At 35.9% G+C, this 21,417-nt stretch overlaps 1 protein-coding gene and 1 pseudogene across 6 annotated transcripts in view; one reads left to right on the plus strand and one right to left on the minus strand.

The window, feature by feature from the left end:
• The window catches only part of NT5C2 (5'-nucleotidase, cytosolic II), a 98,669-nt gene that overhangs the window by 40,482 nt on the left and 36,770 nt on the right, over positions 1–21,417 (minus strand). For all 6 annotated transcript variants that reach the window (XM_042960370.1, XM_042960371.1, XM_042960369.1 and 3 more), the window contains one exon: positions 6,160–6,233. In XM_042960370.1, the coding sequence (XP_042816304.1) occupies positions 6,160–6,233 (74 nt within the window). The remainder of the gene's footprint in view (positions 1–6,159; positions 6,234–21,417) is intronic.
• LOC102971483 lies at positions 1,191–2,206 on the plus strand (annotated as a pseudogene).

Raw genomic sequence — 21,417 nt, forward strand, 5'->3', positions numbered from 1 at the left:
TTTAAAGAGAAACAGGATAATTTTATAATGCTGACAGGTTAAAATCACTAGTAATAAGACTTACTGGTATTATGGTCTGAAAAGAATACACCATTTCTGTAGTATTCTTCACAAATGTGCATAATACTTCATCATGTGAAAAAACATCAGACAAACCCAAATTGTAGAAGATTCTACAAAAGTATCTAACCAAAAGTGTCACAATAATGAAAGACGGGACTGTCACAGAAGACACTAAGGAAAAATGAGAACCAAATGCAATGTGGGATCTTAGACTGGGTTAAAGAATATTAGTGGGAAATTTTGCAAAAACTGAATAAAGGCTGTATTTCAATTAGTAGTATTGTACTAATGTTAATTTCTTAGTTCTTATAATTGTACTGTGGTCAACTATATTAAATAAGAGGTCACCATCAGAAGAGAATAGAGGCTGGGGCATCTGGGTGGCTCAGTCAGTTGAACATCCAACTTCAGCCTACATCATGATCTCACAGTTCATGGGTTTGAGCCTGATGTTGGGCTTTGTGGTGGCAGTGAAGAGCCTGCCTGCTTTGGATTCTCTGTCTCCCTCTCTCTCTGCCCCTCCCTGCTCGCTTGCTCTCTCAAAACAAAACAAAACAAAACAAAACATTAACAAAAAAAAAAGAGAAGGGGTGCCTGGGTGTCTCAGTTGGTTGAGCATCTAACTTTGGCTCAGGTCATGATCTCACAGTTCATGGCTTCGAGACTCACATCAGGCTCTGTGCTGACCGCTCAGAGCCTGGAGCCAGCTTCGTTCGGTTTCTGTGTCTCCTTCTCTCTCTCTGGCCCTCTCCTGCTTGCGCTTGCGCTCTCTCTCTCTCGGTCTCTCTCTCAAAAATAAATAAACTTTAGAAAATCTTTTTTACAAGAAGAGAATAGAAGCCAACTATTATTTTTGCAGCTCTTTCATAAGTCTAAAATTATTTTAAAATAAAGTTTTAAAATGTTGAGGGTAAGAAAAAAGGAAGAATGAACTGCTTACTGACAGACAAAAAACATCATCAATGCATCACAAAAACATTATGTTGAGCAAAAGAGGCCAGACACAAGAGTATATACTGTATGACTCCATTTATATGAAATTCTGAAAAGGGCAAAATTAATCTACAATGATGAAAAGCCCTGAGGCAAATGGCAGGGTAGAAGGGAGAACTGACTTCAAAGAGGCAATGAGGGAACTTTTTGGAGTGATGGAAATATCCTTTATCCTAATTGTGGTAGTAGTTACACATGTATACATTTTGTCGAACTAAATCTATATACCTAAAATGCATATGTTTTATCATATGTAACTTACTATTATTTTAAAATTAAAAACATAAGTTCATATTTAAAAGTATTCCACTTGGTCTTTCCTTTCAGCAGTGTGCAGCAGCAAGATGGTGCAAATTTCCAAGAAGAGGAAGTCTATTGCTGATGGCATCTTCAAAGCTGCACTGAATGAATTTCTCACTTGGGAGCTGGCTGAAGATGGCTACTCTGGGGTTGAGGTCCAAGTTACATCAACCAGGACAAAAAATCATTATCCTGGCCACCAGGACACAGAATGTTCTGGGTGAGAAGGGCTGGCGGATCCGAGAATTGGCTGCTGTGGTTCAGAAAAGATTTGGTTTCCCTGAGGGCAATGTAGAGCATTATGCTGAAAAAGTGGCCACAAGAGGTCTATGTGCTATTGCCCAGGCAGTCTCTGTATTACAAACTCCTAGGAGGCCTCCTTGTGTGGAGGGACTGCTATGGTGTGCTGCGATTCATCATGGTGAGTGGAACCAAAGGCTGTGAGGTCATGGTGTCTGGGAAGCTCCAAGGACAGTGGGCTAATCCATGAAGTTTGTGGATGGCCTGATGATTCAAAGTGGGGACCCTGTTAACTACTACCTTGACACTGCTGTGTGCCCTGTGCTGCTCAGACAAGGTGTGCTGGGCATCAAAGTGAAGATCATGCTTCCCTGGGACCCAAGTGGTAAGAATGGCCCTAAGAAGCCCCTGCCAGATCATGTGAGCACTGTGGAACCCAAAGATGAGATCCATCCCACCACCCCCATCTCGGAACAGAAGGGTGGGAAGCCAGAGCTGCCTGCTGTGCTGCAGCTGGCACCCACAACATAACAGGGTCTCCTCTCCTGGGCAGCTGAACCTGGAGTTTGGATTTTGCCCTGTAAAGACCTGTAATAAAATCTTTGAAAAAGAAAAAAAAGTATTCCACTTGAATAGTGCATATTTTTATACTGGGTAAACAAATACTGTGATTTTTTTTTTTTAGTTTTTAATTAATTAATTTTAAGTTTTTATTTTAATCACCCAGTGCTCATAACAAGTGCAGTCCCTAATCTCCATCCCCTATTTTACCCGTCCCTTCCTTTATCCTCCTCTCCTCTAGCAACCATCAGTTTGTTCTCTAAAGGTAAAAGTCTGTCTCTTGGTTTGTTTGTTTTTCCTTTGCTCATTTGTTTCTTAAATTCCACATGAGTGAAATCCTATGGTATTTGTCTTTCTCTGACTTATTTCACTTAGCATTATATGCTCCAGCTCCATCCATGTCATTGCAAATGGCAATATTTCATTCTTTATGATGACTGAATAATATTCCAGTGTGTGTGTGTGTGTGTGTGTGTGTGTGTGTGTGTGTGTGTATACACATATACACATACCACATCTTCTTTTTCCATTCATCAGTCGATGGACACTTGGGCTGCTTTTCATAATTTGGCTATTATAAATAATGCTGCTATAAACATAGAGGTGCATGTATCCTTTGAATTAGTGTTTTTGTATTCTTTGGGTAAATATCTAGTAGTGTAATTCCTGGATTTTAAGTTTGAGGAACCTTCATACTATTTTCCACATTGGCTGCACAGGTTTGCATTACACCAATGCACAGGGGGGATCCTTTTTCTCCACATCCTCGCCAATACCTGTTGTTTCTGTGTTTTTTGTTTTAGCCATTTTGACAGGTGTGAGGTAATATGTCACTGTAGTTTTGATTTCCATATCCTTGGTGATGAGTATGTTAAGCATCTTTTCATGGGTCTGTTGGTTACCTGTATGCCTTTGGAGAAATGGTTGTTCATGTCTTCTGCCCATTTTAAATTAGATTATTTGTGTTTTTATCGCTTCTCGGCCTTTTGGCTAAAATCAAGTGTAGATTATTTGTGTTTTAGATGTTGGGTTTTATAAGTTCTTTATATATTTTGGATACTAACCCTTTATCAGATGTCATTTGGAAGTATCTTCTCCCATCTAGTAGGTGCCTTTTAGTTTTGTTGACTGTTTTCTTCGCTGTGCAGAAGCTTTTCATTTTGACGTAATCCTCATAGTGTATTTTTCCTTTTGTTTCCCTTGCCTCAGGGGACCTATCTAGAAAAATGTTGCTAAGGCCAATGTCAGAGAAATTACTGCCTGTGCTCTCTTCTAGGATTTTTATGGTTTCAGATCTCAAATTTAGGTCTTTTTTTTTTTTAAGTTTTTTAATTTATTTAAGTTTTTATTTTAATAAAGTACAGTGATTCTTAAACTGACATATTAAAACCTACGTACCCAAATTGTTCATTCAATATATATTTTTACTGGGCACCTACTACATGCCAAGTTTGGCAACACATCGGATATAAACGTGAAAAAGAAAGCCCTTGCCCTTGAAGAACTCACAAGCCAATGGGGAGACAGGCAAGCAAACAAGAGCTGCAAATGATATATAAATTGCTCTTAGGAAATGATGTACTAAGGTGTCAGGACTACAGAGAAGACAATGTCTCAGATGAGGTTTCAGAAAGAATACAGATCCTTTCCAAGAACTTATCCTGTGAGGCTATTACACTTATTCCAATGATGTTTATCCCAAAATACTCAAAGCTTTCAAAAAACACTTCTTTTAATCTTGTCTCCATACTTCATGGCACGTTGTTCTGGTGAAAAGTCCTTAGCACTTCAAGGGTGTGAGGTTTTTTTAAATAACAAGTTATTCTCAGATAAATTTAATGTATACCATTCTGGAAAACAGGTGACAGTATAAAGCCAATAAACTTGTTTCCCTATGTGCTTTATGAAGGCAGCACCATAAGACTAACAATGTTTTTCATCCAACATTGAACTACTGAAATGATGTACAGTCTCTCAAGGGGGACTACTTAAAGTAGTCCTTTTGAGGGCTTAATTCCTGGTTTGTTTGTTTAAGGTGAGGAGCCTAGCACTTTGAAATTATACCTCACTATAAATTGTCATTATTCAAAACGATTAATTTAAACTTATCATATACATAAACAGGTGTGTGTGTATACGCACTCACACATATAAATGTATGCTTAGGTTTGAATCTCAGTTCAGGTATATCACAGCTAAACTTCCTTGGACAAAGTCCTTAATGTCTTATCATCTGTAAGATGAAGACAATAGCAGTATCTGCCTCGTAGGGTTTTTGTAATATTAAGTAAATTATGTGAATGAGATAATCCATGTATTAAATGAGATAATCTATATAGAACATTTAGAATAGGGCTCGGCACATAATAAGCACTTAATAATTGTTAATAATTCATATTATCTTTATATATAAATATATTAGTGTCTACAGTAAGAGTAAGCATTAAAATATGAAGTCGGATTACAAAAAAAAAACAAAAAAGCAAATAAAAAGAAGAAATTATAAGGTATCTTTAAAGTTTAGAGACTAAGATTCAGTAACTTCTTCATTAAACAAGAAAATTTGTTTTTTCAATATTCTGTGGGAATAACTATATTATCTCAAAGCTCAGTAACAAAACGTGTCTGGAACCTACAGGTTTTCAATAAATCAAATTGAAATCAAAACTATTTCAATACATTGAGACTGTCTTAATAACCAAGGGGGAAAAAAATCTGTCACTTTTGATCCCATTAACTTCTATCTCTGTTTTAGGTAATATCTCGCCATTCCTTTCCCTTGAAAGGTAAAATTCTAGAAAGGGGAGAGATTGTAGGATTTTCTCCCAATTTGGACAGAAAGATCTACCCTTAGAAAGTACAGTATTTCCACCTGCTTTCTGACAAGTGCTCCTAAAAATGTCTGTGTCTAATTAAAAAATATAAAAGAATAAAAATGCTGTAAAAACAACTGTAAGGCAATAGAAAATCAAATAAATAACAAAGAGTATAAAGGAAAGAAAGGAAAATTCAAACCAAGTCAGTGTATATTTTTAATATATAAGTTGTCTGGTAGATGTCATGGCCACATCTATGTGTCAATTACCTATAAACTGCATGCGTTCATTTTTGCATTATTATATTATTATAACATGTATTTACTATTATTCATTTACTAGCCTAAACTGAACATCAAATTGAGATATGAGATGGAACTCAGTTTTCTAATGCTGTTATATGAAAGGTTTCTGAAGATAAGTGAATTTATATATTTTAAGATTTTTGCATAAAGACAGTATTTTTTAGAGAAAATTTCTGAAAGATTCTTTTCCAGGTGTCATGGCAGTACACACATGCATGCACATACATATATGAATATGCACTCAACTCAGTCCTCCACCCCTACTACTTCTTAAATTAAATGACATTTTCACCAGATGCAAATATTTCAATAAAAACATCCTAAGTTCTGAAAAGATCTTGCAACTAATGACTAATACATTGATTATTTTAAATATATATCAGAGACAGGAAGGGAGAAACAGCACAGTGCTGTGTTTAAAGTCTATCTGATAATGAACAAAGCGAACAGCTCTAATTTTTAAAAAAGTCTTTACATAGCATATTTGCAATCCATTTGTCTTAAGAATAACATTAAACATTTTAGCTGATAAAAGTTTTCCTTAGGTAGAGCAAAAGATACAAAATTCCATCCGTGAAGAATAGTTCAATAAAGTAAAAGCCAAAAGTGCCCTAATATACACATTAATGTATAATGTCACTGCATTATTTCTTACCAGGGTATCTAAAGTAATTTAGCTCTACTTATCTTTACCATCTAAATCTCAAGGATAACTGGTAATTTCAATAGTCATAAATATCAATGGAAAAAGCTTTGATAACAAGAGCTTCTGGTAGCTAAATATATGATTAAATCAAGGAGTGTTTATTAATTGCCTGCTGTAGACCCACTGTGTTATGTCTAAACCAGAAGTTCTTAAGCAATCAAAAAGTGCTACTCACCAGCAAGTGTGTAATCCATATCAAAACCAAAACACTTTATTTTTTCCATGGCTAAACTTCGGTTCACAAACACCCTAAAACAAGGAACAAAAAATAATATCTCAATTAATACTGAGACAAACCAAAAAAAAATTCCTAATTTAATGAAATTATTTGGCTATCTTTCTAGATTTTTTCTTCACTTAAACACCAATACTTAGATTCATATAAAAAATTATTCAAGTCTTTCTTATACCATAAGTGAAATCAGGTAGTATATGGAAAAACATGTATTTTCTTATTGTGTCTTGGTGTTAACAATGCCACGTGAAGATTTCAGAGAAGATTTCTCCTTTTCTAAGTCTGACCCACCAAGATAAGTTTATGCCTGAGATTTTATAATACATTCACTCATTCATTTGTAATTTATTTAATAAGCAGAGGCTCATTTAAAGCCTACCATGTGCCAGATACTAAAGATATAAATATATATAGATTCATTCCAATATTGAATGCCTACTTTATCCCCAACAAGGTACATGATACACAGTGAACAAAAGAGTACCTGCCCTCATGGAACCTCTATTTTAATTTGCAATCTCTATCCTTGAGGAAATTCAGCCTAGCAGGAGAAAGACTTATACACAAATAATTTTAGCAATTCAATAATTGCTATACAATAAGACAGAGGAGAGACAGCACCAGTTCTTTGGGGACCAGAAGAGATGTCTGAGCTGAATCTTAAGCAATCAGTAGAAGTTTTCCATTTGGACAAAGCAAGAAAGGCAATCCAGGCAGATTAATCAGGCCAGGACAAGGTTTATAGTGAACTATAAAAACATTTACAGTGGCTGGAGTTGAGGGAGTTTGCTTTGGTTTTGCTTTTCCGTTTGTTTTTGCAAAAGGAGGTTTTCCAGAAGGTCAGGGGTAGGAGGGAAAGGGCAATAAAAGCTATGAAACTAGAGGTACCTAGGTGGATCAGCAGGTTAAGCATCAGATTCTTGATTTAGGCTCAGGTCAAGATCTCGTGGTTGATGAGACTGAGCCACGCATTGGGCTCTAGGCTGACCCTGTGGAACCAGCTTGGGATTCTCCCTCTCCCTTTGCCCTTCCCCCGCTCTTGCTCTCTACCTCAAAATAACTAAATAAATATTAAAAAAAAAAAAAAAGCTAAAAGGTTAGGAATCAAAATCACGAAGATTCTGTATGCCACGTTAAAGTATGGACTTTATTGGGCAGACAAGGACAAATTACAGATTTTGAGGAAATGAAATAATCAGTTTCAAATTTCAGAAATCATTTTTTGAAGACACAGGGAAAAAACTGTAATAGCATGGTAAATCATCAATCACCATGATGATATTCTGGGGTAAGTTCTAATCATTTCTGAAAATAAAAAAATCCTTTCCATCTGATCCCCAGCTTGATAGCCTCTTATTATCAAACCTTTTCTTTGCCTTCATTTTATAAGTAACTGTGAGAAATAAGAATGCTACAAATCACCTAGAAAAATTGATAAAAATAAAGATGCCTGGTCTGGGCTCCCCTATTAATGACGTATAGGTCAATAATCTCCCAAGAGGAGAGACTGTACCAGGGGATACAAAAGACTCCACTGGGCACAAAAAGAAGATACTAGATCTTCTACTGATACTTCATCACTTAAAAATGTTGAATTTACGTATGTTTTCTACTATATATAAGTAAGGACAAGAGTACAGGAAGGGATGAATGTTCTGCATTTTAACTGATGGGATACTGAAGAGTTTGGGAACCAATTTTAGGCAGTGATATTTTGAATTAAAAATTTTTTTTAAGTTTATTTATTTTGAGAGAGACAGAGGCAGCGTGAGTGGGAGAGGGACAGAAAGAGAGGGAGAGAGAGAGAATCCCAAGCAGACTCCATACTGCCAGCACAGAGCCCGATGCAGGGCTCAAACCCACGAAACTGTGAGATCATGACCTGAGCCGAAACCAAGAGTCATACACTTAACAAACTGAGCCACCCATGTACCCCATGATTTTTTTTTTACTCTTCAGCAACTCATATATTACTATTTTAAATTTTAACAGAGAACTTTTCCTCTCATCTCAGAACGTATATATATGAATTCTAAATGCAGCTCTATAAAACCCTTAGTTCCTGAGAACTAAATCCTGAGAATTAATGCCAGTATTGGTATTTAGCTCCTTATCTCTGTAACACTGTAGATTAACACTCTATTTCTCTAATGGGATTATGTACATCAATTATGCTTTAACTACTTTATCTACTAAGTACAGATGAGTTGTATATGAAAGTCATTGTTTAGAATCTAGGTAATACTGAGTGCTGTATATTAGTTTTGCCACTGACCAATGGTGAACCATGTTTTATATAAAAAGTACCTATCAGGCCTATTAATAATTCATCTCTTACCCTAAATTATTGTAAAAATGTTCTTTGCACATGATGTATATCTAAAACTAGTCCTTTGCATTTTTGGCTTCCTCTGCAGATACGTATTTTTTTTTTTTCCCTTTTCTTGGGGCTTCTTTTCCCTTAATTAGACCTGTTTGGTGCTCTGGCTTCCTATTTTAAGTTGCCTTAATATAGGTCCTTTCTTATGGATAGGAGGGGGACAGACGACTAGTGGGTAGCTGAAAGATACAAGGAACTACAAGATAAATGACACCCATCCAAATTTTTTTTTTAATTTTTTTTTTTAACGTTTATTTATTTTTGAGACAGAGAGAGACAGAGCATGAACAGGGGAGGGTCACAGAGAGAGGGAGACGCAGAATCTGAAACAGGCTCCAGGCTCTGAGCTGTCAGCACAGAGCCCGACGCAGGGCTCGAACCCACGGACCGTGAGATCATGACCTGAGCCTTAGTCGGACGCTTAACCGACCGAGCCACCCAGGCGCCCCCCATCCAAATTTTTTAAACACCCCCATAACCACAAATATATCACCAAGACCCTTCCACCACTTCATCAAATGTCACCCTGCTTTTACTAACAAAAGCATCTACTTTATCATCACCTTTTCCCAGTTACATAAATCCTTCTGAAGGCAGCACAAGAGGGAGAAGACACAAAGTAATGATTCTAACTCTGGAAACCAAATGTTGCCACTGAAGCTTAAGCTTTTCAAACACACTCTCCGTTCAGGCCAGAGGCCAACTGCATCAAATCCTTGATCAGAGCCCAAACAGCTGACATGCCTAAAATATTCTATGGGAATTCAGGCAGGAACGGACTGGGAAGATTATTCTTCCTTGTGATACAACCCAGGAGGGATATACGTTGGGACACATAATAAAAGAAACAGCTTTGTTTCTGATAGAAGAATGATGTGAGCCGGTTTCAGACAGAGCTAAAATCACAGGGAAAAACCCAGACTTTGCTAATATCGTTCAATCAGTGCTAAATGTAGAAAGAAACTACCAACAGACCCAGCAAAATAGCTTACCACAGTTTCTTTCTTGGTCAGAAGAAAAATTAAGCCTGTACTCCTCATCACATTTTTTTAAGGATACGAAGATCATAATGCCCCTTAAGGATTATCCATACAAACTCTTGGAATCACATATATTGGGAATATTAAAATCTATTGTTTTGCCAAAATAATCACTGCTAAATATCCATCAAATTGCACTCTTTCCTCTTTGATTAACTTGTCACTTTATTCAATCAGCACATTTGTTGAAAGCCTGGTACAAGGCTGGTACCACTATGTGACATATTCCCAAAGCTGTTCTTGAGGGAGTAGCCTGAGTGAGAAAAGACTTTTTAGATGCCTAATCTTAGGAAATAAGATGTCCTATGAAGATCTTCCACCAAATACCCCTTTTATCTTTCCTTTTTCATTCAAAATAAGTAACCTCATTCACAGAAACAATTCCTGAATTTAAGAAAGAAACCATCACTTCTGTCTCCCCTTCTCATTTCTATTATGAAACAAAAGAAAAACTTCACATAGATTTTCATCTCTTCTTTCCCTAACTTATGCTATAAAAACATGGGAGGAAAAGGCAATAGGGAATTAAATCTAATTCATGTGCAAATATCTAAAGTGTATTAAGTAAAGTTATAATGACAAAAGGGAACAGGTGGATCAAAGAAAACTATAATAATATATATACTAAGATTTACAAAGATCATAAACAACCAAATGCTCAAAGTATGCACTGACTTCAGAAGAGAGGCAGCCTACAGCCAGAAATATCATGTCTCCAGGATACAGTCTTCAAGAGAAACAATCTCTTGGCCTCAAACTAATCACTATTCTTTATTACTGTAACCAAACAAAGTATTAGGTATTGTATCAGTTAAAAGACTGGGTCACTGTCCCACCATATATTTATAACAAAAAGATAATACCTGCTTAGAGAACTCAAAAATTTCTATTGGTCCCAGGACCTTGACTCTATCTTTGCCAATGTCACTTTACTTGTGTCACTTTTCTAAATTATTAACCAGTGGAACACACTCCACTGTAGAGCTCCACTTCAAGAATGTGAATACAGTTGTGAAATTAACTTTCCAAAGCTTGCTTTAAATAAAACACAAACTCTCCATTCTAGAAAGCGTGACTGACCTAAGCATCCAACCTTACAATGCAATTATGAGGCAGAAATTCCTACATAGTAAGGCATTTGCAAGATACAGATTTGAGCATTAACAAGAGAAATGATCTTTAGGAAAGAACACATAGGAGCACTATAAAACCAGGCACAGATTTCAACAGAAACACAAATAACAGCTTTTATCATCATATTCCACTACAATAAGGCATAAAACTTAAAGAAATTCTATCCAAGTAAATATAGATATTAACCATAAGAAATAAGACTAATTGCTTTAAGAACAGAGATCTAATATCCTCATGGTTAAGGAACGTGAACATGCAATTTACTAAATTTGGAATTTTGTAAATAGCAAACTCTTAGTGGTTTTGAGATTTAACTCATAATTCAAAGCAGCATTACCTCATCTGTCACTGGTTGCCGTTCTGCAATGTGTGAAACTATGAGTCAATTAGTTCTTGAAGTCACATAACAAAATTCTTCTTCAAGTCCCTAGTACAATTTATTTTTGTGTAACTTGAACCTAACTTCAAAAAGACTGTTCTGGTCTGAATCAAGTTCCTCTAACAACACGTATCTTCTGAGACAGTGTTGGAGAAAACTCTTCTGTGTCTAATTTAACTTGTCATTGGATATCACTGTTGCCCCGCACAAATCCATTTGGAATAGAGTTTCTTTGGCGATGGTGAACTTTATCCCTAGCTCCTCCCCCCACCTACGAGTCACAGTTTCCTGGCCAAGGGCCCAACAACAGTTACTGCAACAACAAATGAGACTAAAGATACAAGTACAAAACCTTGGGTATATTTTGGTTATGGGTTTGTGTAATCATATACTCAAAGTCTGTTGCAATCAAAGAAAAGAAGTTACAAGTGCTTTTTTGAGAGTGCAAATTTAGATTATGAACCAAACAATGTCTCTCTGTGAGTGACTATGTGTGTATGTTTACTTAATAAAAATATGCTACAGTGTGGATTTCTGCCGAAAATCTAATTTAGTGTCTTTCTTCCCAAATTAGTTTCTATTTCTGCTTTTGGCATTCTCATTTTACCACTCAAGCCTAAAATCTAGTTAATATCTTTTTACTCTTTCCTCTCCCTCAAATCCATATTATCTCATGTGCCTTAATTTAAATTTTCAAATGTCTATGGAATCCAGATCATCCATTTCATACTGCTAACAATTTGTCCAGGTCCTTATTAACTCATTAACTCTTAGCAATCACCTATGAATTGCTCTGCCTGCACAGTAATGGCCAGATTGACTGCTTTCAAGTAGTGTTACCCAAAGAGTGGTATGTAATCTACAGACGAATGCTGGCCTGTGAATAGTCGTTACTAACCCATGACATGACACATACAGAAATCGCAAGTATTTAGAAACTTTTATAGCAAATGTGAAAATTTTACATTTGTTGAATGTAATAATAAAAAATGTAGGGGTGGGTGCCTGGGTGGCTCAGTCGGTTAGAAATCTCACGCTCTCTCTCAAAAAACATACATTAAAAAAAAAAAAGTAAACTTACACATCTCCTCATTTTCCTAGTAATTCATTTTTATTATATTTTATAAACGTATACTTTGACAAGATTGGAATTAAAACAAAAAAAAACCTGGTCCCTCATCACTGATAATTTAGGAAGCACTGTCCTAAAGCTCAAACTCCTAAAGCCCATGTTGCTTTCCTACTTAATATTAATAACCTTTAGACATTCCTCCCTACCTACCCAAACTAACACATGTTTCTGTATGTTCCAGGAGTTCAAAGCTTTTTACCATCTTTCCAAAATCACTTTTATCTCACGTTGATCCACATCATGCAGCTTTTGCTCTAATAATCAAAATGAACTACTTGCTATTTCCTAAAGGTGCCCTGAGGCTTTGTTTATGCTGTTCCCTATACCTGAAATGTCCTCCTCAGTTATCTCTAATTTTTCAAGATGCAACAATCTCAAGTGATTTCTTCAAGAAACTATTCCGGCTATGCCACAGAACTATCTGACAGTGATGTTTCTGGGTCTCAGATTACTTTTGTACTTAGTGAAAGAGATTATAAAGTTGTAATCCATGTAAGAGGTTTGAATATTCAAATATTATTTTGGCATGTAGTATATTTTGTCACATATATAAAATATATGGGTAGTTCTCTTATTCACTAGATTATAACCTTTGTGGCCAGGATTTACTAACTTCCCAAAACCTAGCACAGGGCCCTGTAAAGAATAGAGACAATATTTAACTGAGAACTGGGTTTCTTTTGGGGGTAATAAAAGTGTTCTAAAATTAGACAGTGGTATTGGTCGCACAACTCTGACTATCCTAAAACCACTGAATTGTACACTTTAAAAGGGTGAATTGAATGGTATGTGAACTATATTTCTATAAAGCTGTTATTTAAAAAACATAATGCCAAGACCTGTCTTTGTCTCTATCCTTCAATAAAAAGTATGCCTGGTGATATAATATATATATATAGGTAAGAACTTTCTAATTTATGAAATGGAGTCCTAAAAATTGATATTCAAATACCACTCCTATACAGACACAACAGAAAAATTGGGGACTAGATTTTAAAAAAGCAAAGATCATTTAAGTAATATTAGTTTTTGTTTTCATAAACTTCAGCCATTAATCTACTAATTTATCTGAATATTTTCTCTAAGGACAACCCTAAGGAGGGATACACTTTATTTATCACTTTATGCCAGAAGAACAGCACCCTGTGATTTAAAAGTATGAACAACAAGGACGCCTGGGTGGCTCAGTCGGTTAAGCAACCGACTTCAGCTCAGGTCATGATCTTGCAGTTCATGAGTTTGAGCCCCGCATCGGTCTGTGTGCTGACAGCTCAGGGCCTGGAGCCTGCTTCAGATCTGTCTCCCCCTCTCTCTCTGCCCTCCCCAGCTGACACTCGGTCTCTCAAGAATAAATAAACATTTGAAAAAATTAAAAAAAAAAAAAGTATTAACAACAAGGGGCGCCTGGGTGGCTCAGTCGGTTAAGCGTCCGACTCTGGCTCAGGTCATGATCTCACAGTTCAAGAGTTCAAGCCCCACATAGGGCTCTGTACTGACAGCTCATAACCTGGAGCCTGCTCTGGATTCTGTGTCTCCCTATCCCTCTGCCCTTCCCTTGCTAGTACTCTGTCTCTCTCTCTCTCTCTCAAAAATAAATAGAACATTTTAAAAAGTTTTTTTAAATATTCACTTTTCTTATTCAAATACTCAATAAAAAAATGTTCCAGGGAAAAGAAGTGACTATGGTGGCATGCACAGAGCAAAATTAAAGATGATTAAAATTTAAGAGGCCATCAGTTGTAAAACTCACCCATATTATATGCCACTAAAAGCAGGGTGTGGGGGTGGGTGGAAGGGATGCCCAAGAAAAGTTAGAGCCTCATAAAGCTACAATACCAGAGAGCTATACCCATAATATGAAGAAAAAGAAGAAATAAATCTACAGCACTGAAGAAACACACAAGAAAATTTGTACATCTCAGCCCTGACACAGTCTAAAGGCAGGGGGGAAAACCTCCCTTTGAGAATTTGAACAGTCATGTAGTAAGTTTGTGGTCCACATTTACATTGCTAGGATGGTTAATATTGCCCTTAGGTGACTGAAAGAAATGAAATCATCTGGAAGAACTCAACTTAATTCTAGGTGGTATATTGCTAGATGCAGCCCAATTTCAGAGATGTTTAGATGTGAAAAAAATGTGTATAAAATACTAAGAGTACTTACTGGTCATACTATGACCAGTAAAGCTTTCAAAGCACACTTTAAGGAGATTCTCTTTAAGGAAGAGACATTAAAATTCCTTTCACCTTCTTTCCGAAATGAAGGAACTGCAGTAATGAGAGCAGATGGCGGGGAATAAAAGAGAAGACTAGCAAATGAAGAATATACAAATTAAGAGAGACACCAGAGAAAATATCAGTACTTCTGAATATAAATTTACTGTTCTAGAACCTCAGTCTAAATAAATACAAATTTTTCCAATCCTTTTTTTCATATTTTCCTCTAAATTCTTTTTCATTTTTTTCTCCACAAATTTTTAAAGCAAAGACCAATGTATGGAGAATAATTTATAAAATGGAGCAAAATACAAAGGTTAAATTTTGCAGAATAAAAGTAAGAAGAAAGTATGATTATCCAATGTTATTAGGCAAACTTAACAATTGTACTCACTGTGCTATATGGAAAAGAGAGGTCAAAATCTAGAAGTTAAAATAAAAGCAAATGATAAAACTCATTTTGACCTCTTACCTAATAGAAAGCAGCACTAGTAACTCTAGTTACTCTAGAGGATCCAACAACTCTAAAGGATCAGGAAGCAATCATGACACTAGGAGAGTGCATTTTTCCTGCATAACACATCCTAAATCATCTGTATTCCCCCAAGTACATTCCCGTAAAGAAGAATAAATAATAACCTTTTTATTCACAAAATTTTAAATAAGCAAGTTGAGGAGCTTCTCAAGTCTCACCCCCCACCAACTTTATTGAGGTATCATTTACTCAACATAAAATTCACCCATTTTAAAGTTTGGTGCATTCTGGCAATCATACACACTTATGTAACAACTACCATAATCAACCCCAAATGGTCTTTCAAGTCTCCCTTTTTTAAAAGATTTTATTTTTAAAGTAATCTCTATACCCAACGTGGGGCTTGAACTCAAAACCCCAAGATCAAGACTTGCATGCTTGACCAACAAGCCAGCGAGACACCCCTCCCTCATGTCTTTTTGCAATATCACCCCGACTTCTGCCCCAAGCTACCACTGATCTATACTTTCTGTCACTACAGTTTTCATATAAATGGAATCAAATAAGCTATAGTTTGTGCCTGGCCTCTTTTTTCTTAGCACATTTCTGATACTCATTCATGTTGTTACATGTATCAAAATTAGTTATTCTATTCCTGAGCAATATTCCATATTATGGATATACCACAATTTGTCTATCCATTAAGTTACTAGATACTTTGGGCAGTTCCCAGTTTTTTACTATTATAAATAATGTTGCTATAAACACTCACATACAAATCTGTGTGGGAGATATGCTTTCATTTCTCTAGGGTAAATACCTATAAGTGGAATTACTAGGTATGTTTAACATAATAGTTGTGGGTTGTTTTTTTTTTTTTTATTTAATGTTTATTCATTTTTGAGAGAGAAAGGATGAATGGAGGCAGAGAGAGGGAGGCAGAGGATTTAAAGTGGTCTCTGCACTGACAGCAGTGAGCCCCTTGTGGGGCTCAAACTCACAAACTGTGAGATCATGATCTGAGTTGAAGTCAGACACTCAACCAACTGAGCCACCCAGGCACCCCGGTCATGTTTAACTTTAAAAGGCATTGCCCAAACGTTTTTCTCTTTTGTATTCTCATCAGCAAGGCATAAGAGTTCCAGGTGCTCCATATTGTCAGTATTTGGGTTTTGTTTTTTTTTTTTTAATGATTATTTATTTTAAGACCGAGGGAGAGACAGAGCATGAGCAGGGGAGGGGCAGAGAAAGGAGACACAGAATACAAAGCAGGCTCCAATCTCTGAGCTGTCAGCACAGAGCCCCACGCGGGGCTCAAACTCCCAAACAGTGAGATCATGGCCTGAGGACACTTAACCGACTGAGTCACCCAGACGCCCCTACAGTGTTTTTAATTTTAGTCATTCTAGTGGGTCTGCAATGGTATCCCATTGTGTTTTTTTAATTCATATTTCCCTAATGACTAATGCTGTAGAGCATCTTTTCAAGTGCCTATTGGCCATTTCTTTTTCTGTGTGGAACATCTATTCAAATCTTTTGCCCATTTTTAAACTGGGTTTGTCTTAATTGTTGTGTTGTGAGAATTCTTCATATATTTTGGTCATAAGTCCTTTATTAGATATATATGTATTGAGAATATCTTCTCCCAGTCTGTGGCTTGCCTTTTCATGTTTTTTTTTTTAAATTTTAATGTTTATTTATTATTGAGAGACAGAGAGACAAAACATGAGCATGGGAGGGGCAGGCAGAGAGAAGAGGAGACACAAAATACAAAGCAGGCTCCAGGCTCCGAGCTGTCAGCACAGAGCCCAATGCAGGGCTCAAACTCACAAACCACGAGATCATGACCGGAGTTGAAGTCGGACGCTTAACCAATTGAGCCACCCAGGCGCCCTGCCTTTTCATTTTCTTAATGGTGTCTTTTAAATAGCAGAGTTTTGTGGGGTTTTTTTTAATTTTCACGAAACCCAATTGAACAATTTTGATTTTCATGTTTTTATGTATTTTCTCCAAGAAATTTTTAGCTAATTCAAGATCACGAAGATTTTCACCTACACTTTACTTTTTACTTCTATATTTAGGTCTAGATCCATTTTGTGCTATTTTTTATATACGGTTTGAGGTAAAGGTCAAGACTCTTTTTTTCTGAATGAATGTTCAGTTATTCCAATCATTGAATTATCTTTGCCTCACTGTTAAAAATCAATTGACTATGTATGTGAGGGTCTATGAAGTCCCTATTAGGTTTCATGATCTATATATGACTATTCTTACACTAATACCACAGTGTCTCCAATATCACAGGTTTACATAAGGCTCAAGTATAATTTTTGGTGATTTAACTTAATAACAATCTTTTCCTATTACCATTAGGAAAATATTTCACAGATATCAAATGATATCTATGTCTAAATATTACACATATACAAACTGTGAATATTAGAATTCTTTTCATACCAAAATACAAAATTTATCCATTTATTTCTAAAAACAGCAAAGGAGAATAAACTCTGATTTCATTTATATTATCCATACATTTCAAATGAACTTGCTCAGGGGAGCCTAGCTAGCTTAGTCGGTAGAGTATGGTTCAGCATCATGAGTTCAAGCCCCACATTGGGGGTAGAGCTTACTTTTAATTAATTAATTAACAAATAAATAAATAAATAAATAAGCAAGCAACTATAAAAGCTAATCTTCAAAAAAAAAAAAAAAAGTGAGGGGTGCCTGGGTGGCTCAGTCGGTTAAGCGCCCAGCTTCGGCTCAGGTCATGATCTCACAGTTCATGTGTTCGAGCCCTGTGTCGGGCTCTGTGCTCACAGCTCAGAGCCTGGAGGCTGCTTCAGATTCTGTCTCTCTCTCTCTCTCTCTCTCTCTCTCTCTCTGCCCCTCCCCCACTAGTACTCTGTCTTTAAAAAATAAATGTTAAAAAATAATTTAAAAAAATGAACTTGCTCATTACCTATTCATACAGCATGGAAATTGCCCCAGGGGCTCCTAGAAATAAACCTAAAAGAATATCTCAACCCTTATGGTGTCATTTGGTTTATATAGATTTCTTTCTAACTAATTCTAACACACACTTTAGGGAGAAAATTAATACTAATTACTTTCTAAGAATTTTGACTGCACCTAGAAATATAGTTCTTTTTTTAACTGATTTTTTAATGTTTATCTGTTTAGAGAAAGAGAGTGGGGGAGGGGCAGAGACAGGTAGGGAAAAGACAGAATCCCAAGCAAGCTCCATGCTGTCAGTGCAGAGCTCGCTGTGCGGCTTGAACTCACGAACTGTAAGATCATGACCCGAGCTGAAATCAAGAGCTGGATGCTTAACTGACTGAGCAACCTAGGTGCCCCTAAAAATACTGTTTTTAAATCTACAAACCAGCTTTATAAACAATCATGTGTACAAGACTGGCCAATATTACCAGCATCTGTGATCATCTTTATCATAAAAATTGTTTAACAACTGCAGGTATAGCTGATACTAGAAAGAAAACATACTAACCCTAAAGAGGCAGTCCTTTCTAATTTTCACATTTAAAGAAACTTCAAATCTAGTGATGTCATGAGAGTTCTAAAAATAATACAGAATTATTATGCCCATGGTTGTTCTCTAATGAGATTTCAAATTACAGTAAAGTGGGCCAATTTTAGTTTGCTCAAAATCAACACATGATTAGATTTTTTAAAAACTGTAAACATGGAGCCCTGAAAGCATTCAAAATTTCTAATAGAACAAAGAACTAGAAAAAGAATTAAGAGCTTCCAGAAAATCAAAATTAAAATTTACTGTATTAAAAAAATTTTTTTTGTGATCTGCGTCCTACTTAACCAGAGAATGTCTCTGAAATTAACTAGGTCTAGTTACGCTTGAAGGTTAGGAGTAAAATAATTAGTATGCAATCATTAACTTACATGTCACCTATTATAGTAGTGACAAAAAGAATAGCAGCAGCAATTCAAACTCTGAGGCTTAAGAAACAATAATATAAAAACAGTGAAAACCCTAACATGGAACTATTTTATATTGCAAAGTAAAAAGGCATAGGGGATTCTATTCAAAATTACTTTTTGTCTACACTTCCCAGAAAGAAACAAAATCACAAGCCGCCTTTCACTGAATCTTTCACAACATTTTCCACAGGCACAAATTATTTGAAAATGCCTTTGAGCTTTTAAACTTCACTCATGTCTATATAAAATTCTTTGGAAAGACACCCCTATTTATTTCCAGTTTTCATAAACACTTGCCGCAGAAAAACAAAATCAGTTTACCACAGAGTAAACAGCGTGCTTAAAGCTCACTAAATTCCTATGGAGAGTATCCATCCTCAATGCTGTCTTTCAAAATAGCAATAGTAAAACTTTATAGTAGAGTATATGTGAAGCATTAACAACGTAAGCTTTCAGCTAAATTTCTTTCAATCTCTCCCTCTACCTTCTCTGTCCGGCTGGTAACACTGCTTATTAATCTTCCAATTCACAGATGACTAGAACATTTTTTTCACTGAGAAAAATGAAGGAGAAAGAATAATAAACTCACTTACCCTTCCTTAGACATTCTCAAAGATCTACTTCCTCTGGATGAGAATACAGGATCAACAAACAAGCTTCAATGATCTTTTGAGAACTGTAGCTCATTTGTTAAAGCACAGAGAACTCTGGCCCTGAGAGGCCCAACAAATTCGGGCACAATGCCGAACCCTAACAGGCAATATCTCAGCGACCAATAGCCTCAGCTTTAAATACTTGAAAACCTAAGAATAATAGGAAAAAATTGGAGGGCAGAAAAAATAACTAATAGTCTGAATTGTTTAAGACTGGCCAGGTTAGGAAAATGACAAGTTCCCCTAAGAGACAGGAATCATTAGAGGCAAACACACAGAAAAAGCAAATTTACCCCCTAATGAGGCCTGCCAATAGTAAGCAAACAATGAGTTTCACAGAATGGAGTGGCCTTAGTCAGTCCAAATCATTTTTAGTTTTCTCTGGGAGAAAAAAAAAAAAAATCAATAGGATAAATAATACTATGTCTTAATTCTCAATTTAGTTATTTCCTCCCTTAGAAAATGAACAATGTGAACTACAGAGGAAGGAAGTATTTATATGCCAATCATATTACAGAAGGAATATAAAGTATTTCCACTGAGGTCTTTTTTTCCTGATCATTAACCGCTTTTAAGGAAAACATCTGTGTTCACAAATATTTTACTCCATCACCTGAAAATTTCAGCTCATGTGGAAAGAAATTTACAGATCTTTGGCATATGGGGGATAAATTCAGAACATTCTAGAGGTTAATTACAAATTTCAGAGCAAGTCGAAGTTTAAAAGACAAACATCTGCAAATTTCCTTCCTCCTGACCAAATATAATGCATGGGGATTATGCAACAAGGGGAGAAATAAACAAGTGTGTGAAAGTCTAAGAAAACTGAGATGTCAAGTAAATCCTTCTACTGGTGATTCAAATTGAAAATAAAATATACATACCTTCAAGAAATACTACATGAATTACAACTTAAAAAAAATTATCTCTTTAAATATTACCTAAATATCTTACTATAAAGGTTTCTATTAGTCATTAAAATGTTTAGTCACCAGTAACTAAAAGCACTATACCTGAAACTAAAATAACACTGTATGTTAAGTATACTTGAATAAATTTTTTTAATAAAAGCACTATTAAATGCTATAAATTCAAACTAAAATTGTTTTCAGTTTATTTAGAAAAGCAGTATGGTGTAATGGAAGAAGAATGAGCACTGGAGCAACTAGGTTTAAATTCTAGTTTCTCCACTTTCCTGCTCTGGAACCTTGAGTAAGTTATATATGCTAAGCCTCAGATTTTTTACCTATAGAAGACAGATAACATCTGGTAGGGTTATCGTCATTTGTAAGCACTCAAAAAACTTCGAGTGTTGGGGTACAGTAAAGCAACTGGGTAGCTTGTCAAACATTATCTCACCAAAATATCTCTTGAGAAATATTTTTTTAATCCAATTTTCAAATTGTACATGAATATAAAGAACTTTCACCGACCATCCTCAAACCAAATTCCATAAATACAGGAACACAAACTGAATAGGGAAAAATGATCTAATCCTTAAGACTGCCAATTTCCCCTGGCTTCCCTGGATTTTCAGTTTGTGGCATCACAGCTCAGTGTGGTGGAAATAAATGTAATTACTAAGTTTAAGCCTTTACTACTTGCAGAGAAAGGGAAAACAAAAATTCTCACTTGGACAAAGGGTATACACACTTACATGTGCTTCCTGTGCAAATGATACTGCACTGTTTGAAGAGGATTAGCTCTTTCAAACTTCATATGGATAGTCAAGAAATATTATTGAATCTCTATGTGCCTGGTACCCATAATACAAAGATAAACATGGCAGCCCTTGATTTTAAGGAGTTCAAAGTCTAACTGGGAGGAGACC

The sequence above is a fragment of the Panthera tigris genome, chromosome D2 (assembly GCF_018350195.1).
Source record: "Panthera tigris isolate Pti1 chromosome D2, P.tigris_Pti1_mat1.1, whole genome shotgun sequence".
NCBI lineage: Eukaryota > Metazoa > Chordata > Mammalia > Carnivora > Felidae > Panthera > Panthera tigris.